Source organism: Muscardinus avellanarius (genome assembly GCF_963383645.1).
Source record: "Muscardinus avellanarius genome assembly, chromosome: 5".
In the NCBI taxonomy this organism is placed as follows: domain Eukaryota; kingdom Metazoa; phylum Chordata; class Mammalia; order Rodentia; family Gliridae; genus Muscardinus; species Muscardinus avellanarius.
Genome location: NC_137790.1, coordinates 50,539,113 through 50,552,160, shown reverse-complemented (window position 1 = coordinate 50,552,160; position 13,048 = coordinate 50,539,113). Strand labels below are relative to the sequence as shown.

Here is a 13,048-nt window from a genome sequence, read left to right as displayed (position 1 = left end):
GATTTTCTTTTATAGGAGACTTTCATGAGGGCTGGGTAGGAGGAGGTATGTGAGGAAGATATCAACCTGGTGTTTGGGTCATCTGAGGGGTAATGATGGGGCCTTTACTGTCTCATCAGTAGATATTCCTTTTCTTTAAATTATTCAGGGATGGCTAACAGTGCCCAAGGAAATTGCCCTTTTGTGTGACCTCTGTTGTCTCACCAATAGATATCTCTCCTGCTTAACTATTTCTAGGTTAGATAATTAACATTTCAGGTATTTTGTGAGTTTCCAGTAAGGTATCCAGGGTTACCCTTCTGAATCTATAGCCATTTAAGTTTAGTCATCAGTGCTCAAAATATTAGTAAAAACTTATAAGTTCCTCAGAAATCTGAGACTAACAGAACTGGATATAGAGTTAAGGGTGTTGGGAAATTTTGCCACAGGATTCCATATTAAATTTTTATTTTAGCCAGACGTGGTGGCGCACACACATAATCCCAGTACTTGGGAGGCTGAGACAGAAGGATTGTGGGTTTGTGCACAGCCTCAGCTACTTAGTGAGGCCCTTTGCATTTTTTTTTTTTTGGTGCTGGTGGTAGTACTGGGGTTCCTGGAAGCCCTTCTACCTCTGGGCTACACTCCCAGACCTATTTTATTTTTGGAAACAGGGTCTCTGAAGCCAGCACGGCTGGCTTCGAACCTGGGCGATCCTCCTGTCTCCGCCTCCCAAGCGCGGGGATTACAAGCGTGAGCCACTACACCGGGCAGCCCTTTGCATCTTAATGAGACCCCGTTTCAAAATAAAGAAGGCTGGGGATGTAGCTGGGAGGTAGAATGGCACTGGGTTTCATCCCCAGTACCACAAAAAAATAAAAATAAAAAATAAAGTTATATCTTCCTTGTTTTTCTTTAAGTTTCCTTTCTACTTACTTATTTCTTCTACTTTATGACCTCTTTAGGACTGATGCCTAACTCTATGGATTCAGGTGACCTTGAGTCATCTGGGGCAGCAGGGAGTACAAACTGGGTCTCTGAAAACCATTCCTTTGGTTTTACTTTGCTAATTTTATTTTAGGGAAGGCCATTTTTATAGCTCTACAGAAGGTTTCTGTTTCTAGCCAAGGTTCACAAGAGCACATAAACCACCAAAAGCTTTTAGGTTTGAGGAATTTTGCTTTTCCAGCCCTCTTCTCACACTCTATTTTTCCATTTCACTTTCCACACAGGATGTTTCCCTTTTGGTTTTCCTTGGTGGTTAAGTCAGCCAGTGAAAATCCACATTGGTCTGGGCTTGTTTGACTAAGGACAATCAAGCACATTTCTCAGAAACCACAACCACCTACCATGTCCTAACTTGTCGACCTCGTACAACAAGAACCGTTTCCTTGGTAGATTAATCTTTAAGGTGGTAATAACATTCACCCCTTAAAGTTTTTAATGGACTGAGGAAAAGAGAAGGATATCCAATTATGCTGGTTAGTTTTACACAGCTCTTATGTAGCTGTTCTTGTTACTAGCCACATGTTTGAGAATGTGTCCCATTTGTCTTCATTTTGTGCTGGGGTAGCAACTTAGTCATTTCCAGGCCACTCAGCTTTATTGTAGAGCATTTTGTACCTTTATCTCTAACACTCTAAGACTATTGAATAGAGTAAGTCTTGTCAAGAGATCTATTTGTTCGTTACCAATATTAAAATTAGTGCTAAATTTTACTACTTTTATATATAATTGACTTTGCCATTCAAGTTGGTCAAAACCTTAAAAAGATGATATTAATAGCAAATTTTATTTGCTCTTCACACTTTTAAAAAGCAATTTTGTAGAAATGATTGTTTCTCGTTTGTTAATTTTCAGATGTGGGTGTTTTTTTTGGTATTCATTATATTTCATGTATTGATATTTATTTTCCCTACAGAATGTGAAATACTCAGACTCCCATTCATTCTTCTCTCTCTCTCTCTCTCTCTCTCTCTCTCTCTCTCTCTCTCTCTCTCTCTCACACTCACACACACACACACACACACACACACACACACAGAATTTTTAGTTCAATATTTACTTCAATCTGATACATCTCCACTGCTTTGTTACTTATCTTTTAAAATTTATTTTTAGACAATATTTTAAAAATTCTGAAAGGGGAGTATTTCAAATCACTGCCTTTTTGCTTTTTTCTTTCAGACTTAATTTTTACTCTTTTATATTCTTACCCAAAGTTGTTGTTTTTTATGTTTTTTGGTTTTGTTTGTTTTTATTTTTTTGCTACAGACATGCTAATGAATGCTGTCTTTAAGAAGCACGTTGTGCTACTATGCATTGCTTTTTGAATAAATAAAAATTCTTTATATTATTTGTTTTCTTTTTCAGTTACTAAAACACCATTTAGTTACTGTAAAGTCACTATATAGAAAGTATTATTGTTATCACTTTTTTCAGTCACTCTTTAGGATTCCCAAACCTACCATTTTCTCTAGTCCTGAACTATTAGGGATAACTCCTGATAAATGTATTAGTAATGTGTAAAGTAGCAGAATGATATACATTCTGTTAAGATGGTCCGTGAGTGCCATATTAATCAGTTTCTGTATGGGAAAAAAAAGCAAAGAATTTGCATGTTTCCTTTCATTTCAAAAATAGTGTTCTCTGTCTTTTCTTGAAATAAAATAGTTTTATTCAATAGAATAAGAAGAAAACCATTGTAATAAGCCTATTTTTTCAAAAGCTCAAATATAATATAACTAAACTACATTCAGCATGATGTACAATTTACCTATTTTTACTTTGAACATTGAAGTATTTGTCAGAAAATTTACATTTTGTTATTCTACTTATTTAGCACTTCAGGAAATCTATTTGTACACCTATTTCTAATCAAAGTAGATTGTTACATATGTAAATCAATTTGCTTACCACAATAGATGCTAGTAATTCTGGGGTGAGGGGTACTATATAAACATGTTAGCATATCTTATGAAATTGAACTCCTAGTCATTTAAATCAAAGAATTAGCCGGTTGTGGTGCGCACACTTGTAATCCCCGCGCTTGGGAGGCGGAGACAGGAGGATACCGCAGGTTCGAAGCCAGCCTCGCTGGCTTAAGAGACCCTGTTTCCAAATCAAAATATAAAAAATGGGTCTGGGAGTGTAGCCCGGAGATAGAAGGGCTTCCAGGAATCCCAGTACCACCAGAAATAAAAATAAAAACTAAAAATAAATCAAAGAATTAGAATGTGTGGGGAAAAGGTTTAATGAATATTAATTTTAAAATGGGGCTCAGAGGCTTTGGACCACAGTTTAAGTCCTGTCTTTTGTGAAAGAACGTTAGGTCCAGCCAAGCTGGAGCTCACTTGAAGATAACAGAGCGCAGGCCTGGGAGCAGGTTGCAGGAACGTTGCCTCTTCCAGCTTCCTAGGCTCAACCAGCTGCCCTGAAACCAAATAGCAGGGGACCAGAAACTCAGAACCACCTCAGAGAGGCTACCTTGATCTCACTTTTCATTAACATATATTTAACCACTAGGGACCGCCCTCAGATTATCCTCACTACTCGAGTTGTAAGCTCCATAGCTGAAGATCAGCAATGAAAATGAGAACCCTCCATCCTTTGATTGTGGTTTGTGAAAAGGAGGTTGGTTGAGTGAAATTTATTGTCAGGAGCCAGAAGAATATAATCATTCACCCCAAAAGGAATACTCTTCGTGGTAAAGAACATTTAATTTTCCATCTTCAATGTGCTCTTCAGTGTGGCTTTTGATATTTCTTTTGTTGTAGCTCCAGAACCTCAGACTCCACCATCCTCCCAGTCCACAAAAGGTAATGAAACCTCCTTTAATCAGTGAAAAGGAATGATCTTTCTTTAATATCTTCTGTGTTCAACTTTATTTTTAGCTGTGGCTTACTTTCTTAAAAATTTCTTAATTGTTCTTCAGATCATTTTTCTCAGCCATTTTTCCCCCAGTCTCCACTGTGTGCCTGTGCTTGGCTAAACAGAGGCCCCGAGACATTGCGAGAGCCATGCCAATTTGATCTGACACAATCTTTATTGTCCTGCATTATGTTTGAGAAAATCTTTCATAGCTTTTTTTAACCTGATTATTTCCAGTGAGGTCTCCTGGTTGACCTAGGGCACATTTACACTTTTACTTTAAGAGATGTTCTTATCATCAGAACACTTTAACATTTGCAGACTTTCTTGAAAAGCACTATTATCTTTCCAGACATAAATGCCCTGATGTGTCACAAGGAAATCCATTTACAGAAGGGGGGGGGGAACAACCCCAACCTTTATAGCTTCTTTTTCTTCAAAAGAGAAAAAAAATGTGTTCTAGTGGCATCTTAGCCAATTACCCATATTTTCCTTCATAATCTGAGCTACTGGTTACTTTATTACATTCACATCTTCCAAAGAAGAATCATGCCTTTTTATTTTTCCATTTCTTTTTCCAAACTTAGCTGACTAGCTATATTTTTTTGTTTTGCCTAAAAACACAGAAAGTTATTTAAATAGAAAAAGTTCTTGTATAGATATAATGCCATCATTTAAATTGTTTAATAAGTAGTTAAAAATTAAACACATCCCAGATTTATGTCAATTTTCTTTTGGTTTTAATTTTGCCTCCCTGATTATTTTTCATACAGTCTCAGGACCCTGGAATATCGAGAACCAAACCTTCAATAACAATTTTCAGTTCAAGAGTTATTGAGTGGGTGATTCTTGTTTCTTCTTTTCCTAACCTGCTGGTGTCTTTATTGACAGGCTCACATTCATGGATTAAGATTGATTTACATCTCTTTGTGTGCTCTGGAAAAATAAACTTTGTACTTATGCTTTAGAAATGTGTCTCAATTTTTAAATTGAAATAATTTCTGAGCACAAAGACTTTTTGCAGTTATTGTTGATCTTTAAATGCTAAGCAAAAAACTTCTTTTGAATTTCAGGACTAATAAATTTGTATCTCTAGTGGCTTCTCAGGAGCAGCGTTTCTTATTTTTCTCTTCAACTTATATCTTAACATTTTTATGTGACTGTCTCCTTTTAACTATACAATGTTTTAAGATCTCGAAATGAAAGAATGGGGAAAGTTTACATGTCTTTGGCAACAAGGAAGATAAGAATAGAGAGTTTACAAATCTTTGACCAAACAACAACAAAAACCATTCAAAATCTCATTTAACTTGGTAAATAATGATAAAAAAAAAACTACAAAACAGAAGGATGTGTCCAAAATGAATCAAAGAGCTTAAATGTACTTTTAAGTACATTTAAGTTATATGTAATATTTATGGTCACTTTATAGAGCCAGGTTTCCTGTATTAACAAGTTATTTTCTTTCTTTAGCTCCACCAAAGATCAAACAATCAGGTCGTCGCCCCCGCCCCAAAACCACACGTAGTCCAGAAGTGCCCAAATCCAAACCTGGTAAATGTGATGTTCACGGTTCCAATTAATATAAAAAGTAGAGAATATGGTAGCTTCAAATTCAGCATCTGGGCTTTAGGAACCTATAATGGTTGATTATTATATGTGGGTATCTATACTCACGTTTTATATGCTACTTCTCAGGTATACCTCAAGTCCTTTTTTATTTTTACATATATGTATTTATTTATTTAGATATTTATTTTGAAACAGGGTTTTGCTAGGTTGTTCAAAGTCTCACTAAGTTGCTGAGGCTGATCTTGAACCTGCAATCTTCCCATCATAGCCTTCCAAGTACTGGTATTATGGGAAAATGCCATCTCATCCAGATTATATGTTGTATAATGCATCCATATTTTATTTACAGTTATTAGGTATATGTTGTAAAAAGCTGGCCCACTAAGTAAGTTATTAATGTTGAGACCTCAAAAGTCTTTCATTTGATATATATTCATGACAGATTAGGTGTGAGAAAGCAATAGGGGAAAAGGGAGTAAATGGGAATAATAAAAGTAAAATCACATTCAGAAAAGGTGCGCTGTTTGGGTAGATCATCTTAGCTTGAAGCATAATGTTTCCTTTCTCCTGATGCCACTTCTTGGTGTAATTAATGCTCTTGGGTTTTGCTCCTATAGCTCTGGAACCAGCCACAGTAGCACCGGAGCTCTCAGTTTCCACAGTTGGTAATTCCTCCCCCTCCAGTTGCTTCTACTTTACATTCCCACTTGCCACCCCAGGCATGACTGCAGTTCTCCCACTCATCATCCCACCGCAGTTCCATTTCATGCCTCCCTTCACACTTCCTATCTGGGTCTGAGAGACCAAAGATAGGAATATTCTAGAAGAATCTGGTATGCACATGTAAAGAAGGTCTGTGGCCTTGGACACAACTTCCTGGCTCTCTGCTGACTTTCTGTCCTTCAGTCACATGTGTTCTTGTGTTAAGAAATTCATCAACTCTTCCTCAGGGATGTATGTGCTCATTCTGTACTGAGCCCATGGTAACATTTTTCCCAGTGTCATGGCTATAATTTCATTGCTTTCTCATTCAACATCGAAGACTTCTCTAAAAATCTGCATGAATAATGGCTTCTTTAGCTTTTCTGGTTTTTTGAAAAACTATTTTCAGGAATGTTTGGATAACCAGAGGCTGTTCCAGTATAAAATTAGTTGTGATCTTTGTAACTTGAAAATATTAAATATCCCAGGAAGGCTTTATTGATTTTTTTAGAACTAACACTGGTGACTATAATTATTTTATTGTTATTTGTCAGTATATGTTATCAATTTGTCACTTCTTCAATTTGAAATATTCTAGAAATCAGTAGCCATATAACATTATTTCTTATGTATCATATCAAGTGCTTATGCATTATTTTCTAGGTCTTCTCCTAAGTAACTTTAAATTTCTATCTTACTGTTTTATATTGAATAAAACCTATCAATGAAGAAATAGAACTAGTATATTTTCTCTTTGGGATGATTTCAAAGAAAAACATGACGGTTCTCATTACTTTTAATTAAAGACATTTTAAAGCCTTTTCTAAAAAAAAAAAACTCCTTCTAGGAAAACCCAATTATGCAAGTGTGTAATTAAAACAGACAGTTTTCCCACTCTTTCTAACACTCCAGGAATTAATTTTTATATATTCATGGATTTTATACAGTATCTTTTCTCAACTTAAATGTCCTTAATTTTGACATTCACAGCCATGACCATTACACTAATTTTAATACCTTTTTCTGTAGCACCCAAACCATCCAAGAGACCTAAAACCACATACAGACCAGATGTACCCCAACTCCAGCCTGGTAATCACTACTTTCAATGTCTTGATCTATAAATAGGAAAACTGCATGTAAGTAACACTAATCTTCACATTAACAGCTCAGCTATGACACTAATATAACACCTTTTTTTCTTCAGATTCAGAACCACCAAAGCAATTAATTCCTAAGCCCAAAACTTCAGACAAACCAGACATTTCACCAACAAAATCTGGTAAAAATAATTTCCAGTGCTTTAGCTTAACAAGATTTTTTTCCTTTGGAAATATTGAAAATGTTGTGATTTTACATATCATAATGTTTGCACTTGATATAAAGCATAGGAATCCATATATACTTTTATTTGCATATCATATAAAGTGTACAAATCAAAAAATTATGTTTTTGTTCATTGTTTTCTCAAAGTAGCAACAATAATGTTTTAAGTGCTAAATGAAGAAATCAATGAGTGGGAAATTAGTAAATTTTACACCTGATTTTTGGATAGATTCCATCTTATTAAAGCATTTTAGGACTTACTTTCTGAATTTGTAATTAATTGAAATTGATTTTTATCTCTTTGAAACATTTGTAAAGTGATTTTGATAATCACTAGTAGACAGTACACACAGAATTCTGGCCCTGTGTTCTTCCTTAATAATTGAAACTGGAGAAAGTCTGGCTAGCCAGGATTGGCTGTCTCTAAAATACCCTATTGGCAAATTTTAAGCAGTAAATATTGTTAGAGAAGATATTCATGCAACAGTTCTAAAAATTCAACTGTTCTGCAATGGGAACTTTCTCCTAAGATTCCAATTAGTATAAAATTATAATTTGCTAAGAGTGTCTCTCATCATAAGCCTGTCAAGAAAGTAATTTATATCAACTTAGGATAAACCAGATTATGTGTCCTCTTATGAAACATCAACAAGTACCTGAAAGTTACATTTTTACTTATATTTGTTTTTTATTTTTTATAATGCAGTCTTTGAGCCCATTACATTTGAGACTGAAGCTTCCTCCATAACCATAGGTAACAGTGCCTTCTTGGTTCATATTTCTCTGAGCTTACCCCGCTCACCTCTTTTATCATTGTCTATACTCTCTTCATTCATTCAACTTCTTCATTTGTTTTCAAGAATTGTTTACTGTCTTCAGCACAGACCATCTTAATATCATATTAGGAATCCTTTCATCTGTTCTGCTTATAATATTTGTTATTCTTTCTTCAATCACCTTCAGAGACATTCAGGTTGCTTATAGCACTTGATACTACCAAGAGTCATGGGTGCCTGTCTATCTACCATTAAAACCAGGAAACTTCTGAAAACTCTGCACATGTGTGTACACAGTTCATGGATGTGGGAGGGAGCAGTGGAAAAGGTGGTTGGAGCCTATTCTCCTGTGTTTATCAGGAGCTTGTAATGATGGTGCATCACTGTCTCTGTCTTGTGGAAATCCTCTCCTCTTTGATTCTGTACCATTCAAATGCAGCTATAATACTGAATTCCAAACAAAACAGGTATTCCTTGTTTCTGTTTGAAGGCAATCAGTTTTAAACACTGTTTTTGCATGTTGTCCTAGTTTCCTCCATCTCTTCTATTATTCAGAAGATGCTCTCAGTTGTGATTGAAGCCAACTTTGTGCTATGATGTCTTGAATAATCAGAGAAACTCTGCCTCTGTATAAATGTACAAATGATCCTTGGTGAGAAGAAATTAGAATATTAAATGTAATCTAATGGAAAATAAATGGAGACACAAATCCCAGAATTACAGGTTTTAATAGCTATGCATAATCATTTCAGAATATTATAGAAGTATAAAAATCCTGTTTATATAAACCAAAGATAGGATTATGACCTTTCAGACTTTTTTCGTAATCATCTCTATTCCTAATTTGAGTAATTATCCCCTAATTATCCATTTGAGCTAAGTGAATAAATAAGGAGAAATAGTAAGAAACAATGTCATATTTATTATCAAAAGGCAGAAATTTACATTTGCACAACTGCCACAAATATCAAATAGACAGTTATTTTTTAATTCCTCTCACAACCACCACCCCTTAAAACAAATTAATAATGGTGATGAAAGCCTCTCAAATTCCAACAGAAACTTTCATAGTAATTTTTTGGAGTAAGTTAAAATGACATGTCAGACAACTAAGAGATTTTCCTGGAGCCAGCTTTCCAATATAGTTAGATAATCAAACACAGAAAAGTACCTTTCATTGGCCCTATACTTATACAGAGTGGAAAAGGTATGTTTATTTTTGTCAGATAAGTGGATATGAGTATGGCCAATGGTTGGAGATAACAAATACAATTTTCCTAGAATTAAGAAATGCCTTCCAAACATGATGGGGTTAAGAAGATTTATTTTCAAGAGGATTATATCTATTTCTTAATATTTGCTGTTTATTGCATTGCTTTGATCAGTTCCAGCCTCAGACACTGAACCTGCAATTCTGAAAACTGAGGCCCCTGTGACAACATTAGGTAATGATCTTTTATGCCTTTAAACATGAGTATTTTTTTTTTTGCTCATTGTTCCATCTCTCTCTGGATTGAGATTTTGTTTTTATTAAGTTTTCTCATCATCCTCTTGTCATTCAACTATAGTCCTCATTTGAACATATTGAAAGTGCTTAAAATATATTACTTGGCGATAAGCCTGTATATAAATAGTATGGCGAACCCGTCTCTCACTTTATCCAGCTTTATCAATGATTTACAGAATCTGTGATTCTGCTTAAATAGCATGCTGGTGAATTTCAAATAAAAGACTGAATTTCATATACAATTAGGAGTGCCTGTTGTTTAAATATCAGTTATGAGTCTAGGGACAACTGATGTTTTAGGATATGTAGGGCATTTTATTATATGCTAGAGAATTTAGGAAATGTGCTTATTCAAATAATTTTAATAGATTGTATGTCTAAGCCAAGTAATTTCTAAGCACAACCTTCCAAAAGCAGGTGAGACTGGATCTCTGATATGATACTGACATGTATGTCTAACTTCCTTTGGATCTGGACATTCTTTAAGAACCTGACACTAGAAACTAATAATAAAGTTTTCAGAGTAATAAAATAATGTTATAAGGTCTATTTTTCTCAAAAGAACTGTCAGGAAACAAAAAGGGTTTTGCATGTAAGTGACCAGAAGAAAACTCTAAATCAAAGAAACAAAATTTTCTCAAGAATCAAGAAAATCTAGGAAAATTTTAGTTTCTGGAGTTATATGACTACAATAACCAGTTTCCTTTCTTTAGCTCCCCAAACATCACAACGAACAAAAACACGTCGTCCACGTCCCAAACATAAAACTACTCCAAGTCCAAAGATACTTCCAACTAAACCAGGTAAACGATATGTGGTTCCTGGTTGTTGTGGAGCCCCATTGGGTATGACATTGGTGTGGTGGTTTAACATTCCATTTTATGACCTCTGTGACTCTTCAAGGTGAAGACCCAAGTCAGAGAAATCTGGTGTTACCAATACAGTGCTCTAACCTCTTCTTCCTTCTGACTTCCTCATGCTGCTCCTATGAGTATCTCCTTGTACCTGAGTATTTTACTTGTTTTTCTAACAATCCATTACATTTTACCTTTTGATTCTAGCTCAGCAAAAAAAAAAAAAAAAAAAAAAAAAAATATATATATATATATATATATATATATATATATATATATATATATATATATATATATCTAGTTAGGTATCTGGTTAGAATATTTAATAAAAGTAGTCCCACATATTTTCAAATGTTTCATTAGCATCTGTGAGGGATATTTCAGAAATAACAAATGAGAGTTGAGGAAGAAAGCTGCTCTCATTAAGGTTATTCATAAATATAAAGAATATGGGGGAAAGCAAATATTCATTGTCTTACCAACTGTTAAGAATATAGTTAGGTCTTAGAGAAGTAAAAATAATTTATGGGCTGATAAGAATAATGTGGACTTGAAGTTTGTGGAGTTTGTAGATTTGTTAGCAGGTGGGCAGGAATCCTAGAAATGGGAAGGTGCTGTATGTGTGGGTAACAGAAGCATGGAAATTAAAAGTGCAGCCTGATTGTGAGCAAGGCTGTGTTTGTTTAGCTGGTCGGCAAAGGCGGAGAGTGCAGGAAGAGGACCGTGAATGTCCAGTGTCAGTGTTTAGACTCACACCCCAGTTGGCATGTTTATCTGTAATTCAGAGTCAGGTCTTTTCTGTCCTGATAACAGAAATACAGCCACAGTTTCCACTGACTGAATGACCCTCCCTATTTCTTGGTGTGCCTTTGTTTGAACAAAGATCTTGGTCTTTTTCCAAATGACGCTCAATAATAAAGAGCATTATCTGTTTTTCTTATTCATCACTGTGTATGTGCTTAAATATACCAAGAATTGCATTTATTACACCCCAGGGCTTTGTTTTCCAGTCTATAGTGTCATAATTTATGCTTTCACATTCTTTTCTTATAATTTTTAACATAATACTATTAGACAGATCCCTAAAGGTTTTCTCTGGTAATATACAAATAAGTATGACTTGTAGATAACCATGTAAAACTAAGGATATTATTATGCCATAAAAACAACTATCTGTGGGGCCGCACTTAAGATTTTAAACTTTTTTTTTTATTTTGGGCTATAGAACCAAAGCTAGAGTGGTAATATTTACTTTTAAGAGAATTTGATGGCTTTTCTCATATATTTAAAATTTTCTTTTTTAAATTGCTTTTGATCATTTCTTATACCAGATTTTGGACCTGTTGCTCCTGGGCCATCTTTAGGTAATGATTCTTTATGCCCTTCAGCCACTGCTTTCTCTTCATTGTCAAGCTTTGCCACGCTAAATAGCAGATAGTCTCTCCTCTGTTGTGATCCTAATATACTATCATCTTAAAATATTGAAATCTCTTTATTTTAATAGAAATGTTCCTGAACTTAATTCTAGACAGTTCTCTGTTCCATATCCAAGCTTGAAATCACATCATGTCAATTAAAGTCCCTGAACAGCAGTGTTTGTCAGAGCCAAGATTCAAATATGATCCCTCATTTAGAGCACTAATGCAGCTTTGACAAGGATACCATGAAAGTTCTCTAAGTGGCTTGCTTTCTGCATTTCAGATTCTGTATAATCATTTTTGGCTTAGTTGACATTTCACTGAGTTTTATACATTTACTCTAGTAAATTACCAGGTGAAAAGTTTGTCTAGAACTAGTCATCTTAAATTACAAGTGAATACTATGGAGTTGGTTTGACCCTCTCACACCATGTAAGCTGAGCAGTGACTTGTAGCCAGTTCTGGGTTGGGAAAACACTCAAGAAAATAGTGATAGTTTCTAATCTTCATTTCTTAAACATAATTATAAATGTAATTTTTAATCCCTAAAGAGTTATTAGTTATCAATGAAAGCCTATTAACATATCTCAGGGGAAATTTTCATGTTTACGTGACAAAGTTTTCTCAACTCAAATTCTAACATGTTTTAGAAAATTAGAGCCATGTCACATTATCCTAGTCACAGTTTGTGGAACCATCAGCACCATATTAATCCTAATTTTCTTTCCTTCAGCTTCAACAACAAAAAGAACCCATCATCCACAACCCAAACCTAAAACCACGCCCTATCCAGAAGTATCTCAGACAATACTGGGTAAATATGTGGTGTGGGTTAAAGAATCCATGCAGCTTACTCCAGTTATTAATTTTAATTTTATGCATATGTGGCATATTGGGACATGCCCTATATATCTCTTTAAAAAAAAAAAGAAGCTACTGGTTAGTGGAGAGAATATGAGATGGCTGAATACCTCATGTTTGCTTCTTAGGAATCTTCTCTACCCATGGCCATTTTATTTACTTTTCTTACAGTTTGATTCTGTT

General features: G+C 34.8%; 1 protein-coding gene across 1 annotated transcript in view; it reads left to right on the top strand.

Annotated features, from left to right (window-relative positions):
• The window catches only part of ABI3BP (ABI family member 3 binding protein), a gene marked incomplete at both ends in the record, with an annotated part of 263,992 nt that overhangs the window by 162,936 nt on the left and 88,008 nt on the right, over positions 1-13,048 (top strand). Inside the window, 9 exons of the mRNA XM_080696503.1 lie at positions 3,756-3,797; positions 5,323-5,403; positions 6,039-6,086; positions 7,153-7,215; positions 7,331-7,405; positions 8,156-8,203; positions 9,611-9,670; positions 10,446-10,577; positions 12,738-12,818. Of these exons, the coding sequence (XP_080552629.1) occupies positions 3,756-3,797; positions 5,323-5,403; positions 6,039-6,086; positions 7,153-7,215; positions 7,331-7,405; positions 8,156-8,203; positions 9,611-9,670; positions 10,446-10,577; positions 12,738-12,818 (630 nt within the window). The remainder of the gene's footprint in view (positions 1-3,755; positions 3,798-5,322; positions 5,404-6,038; positions 6,087-7,152; positions 7,216-7,330; positions 7,406-8,155; positions 8,204-9,610; positions 9,671-10,445; positions 10,578-12,737; positions 12,819-13,048) is intronic.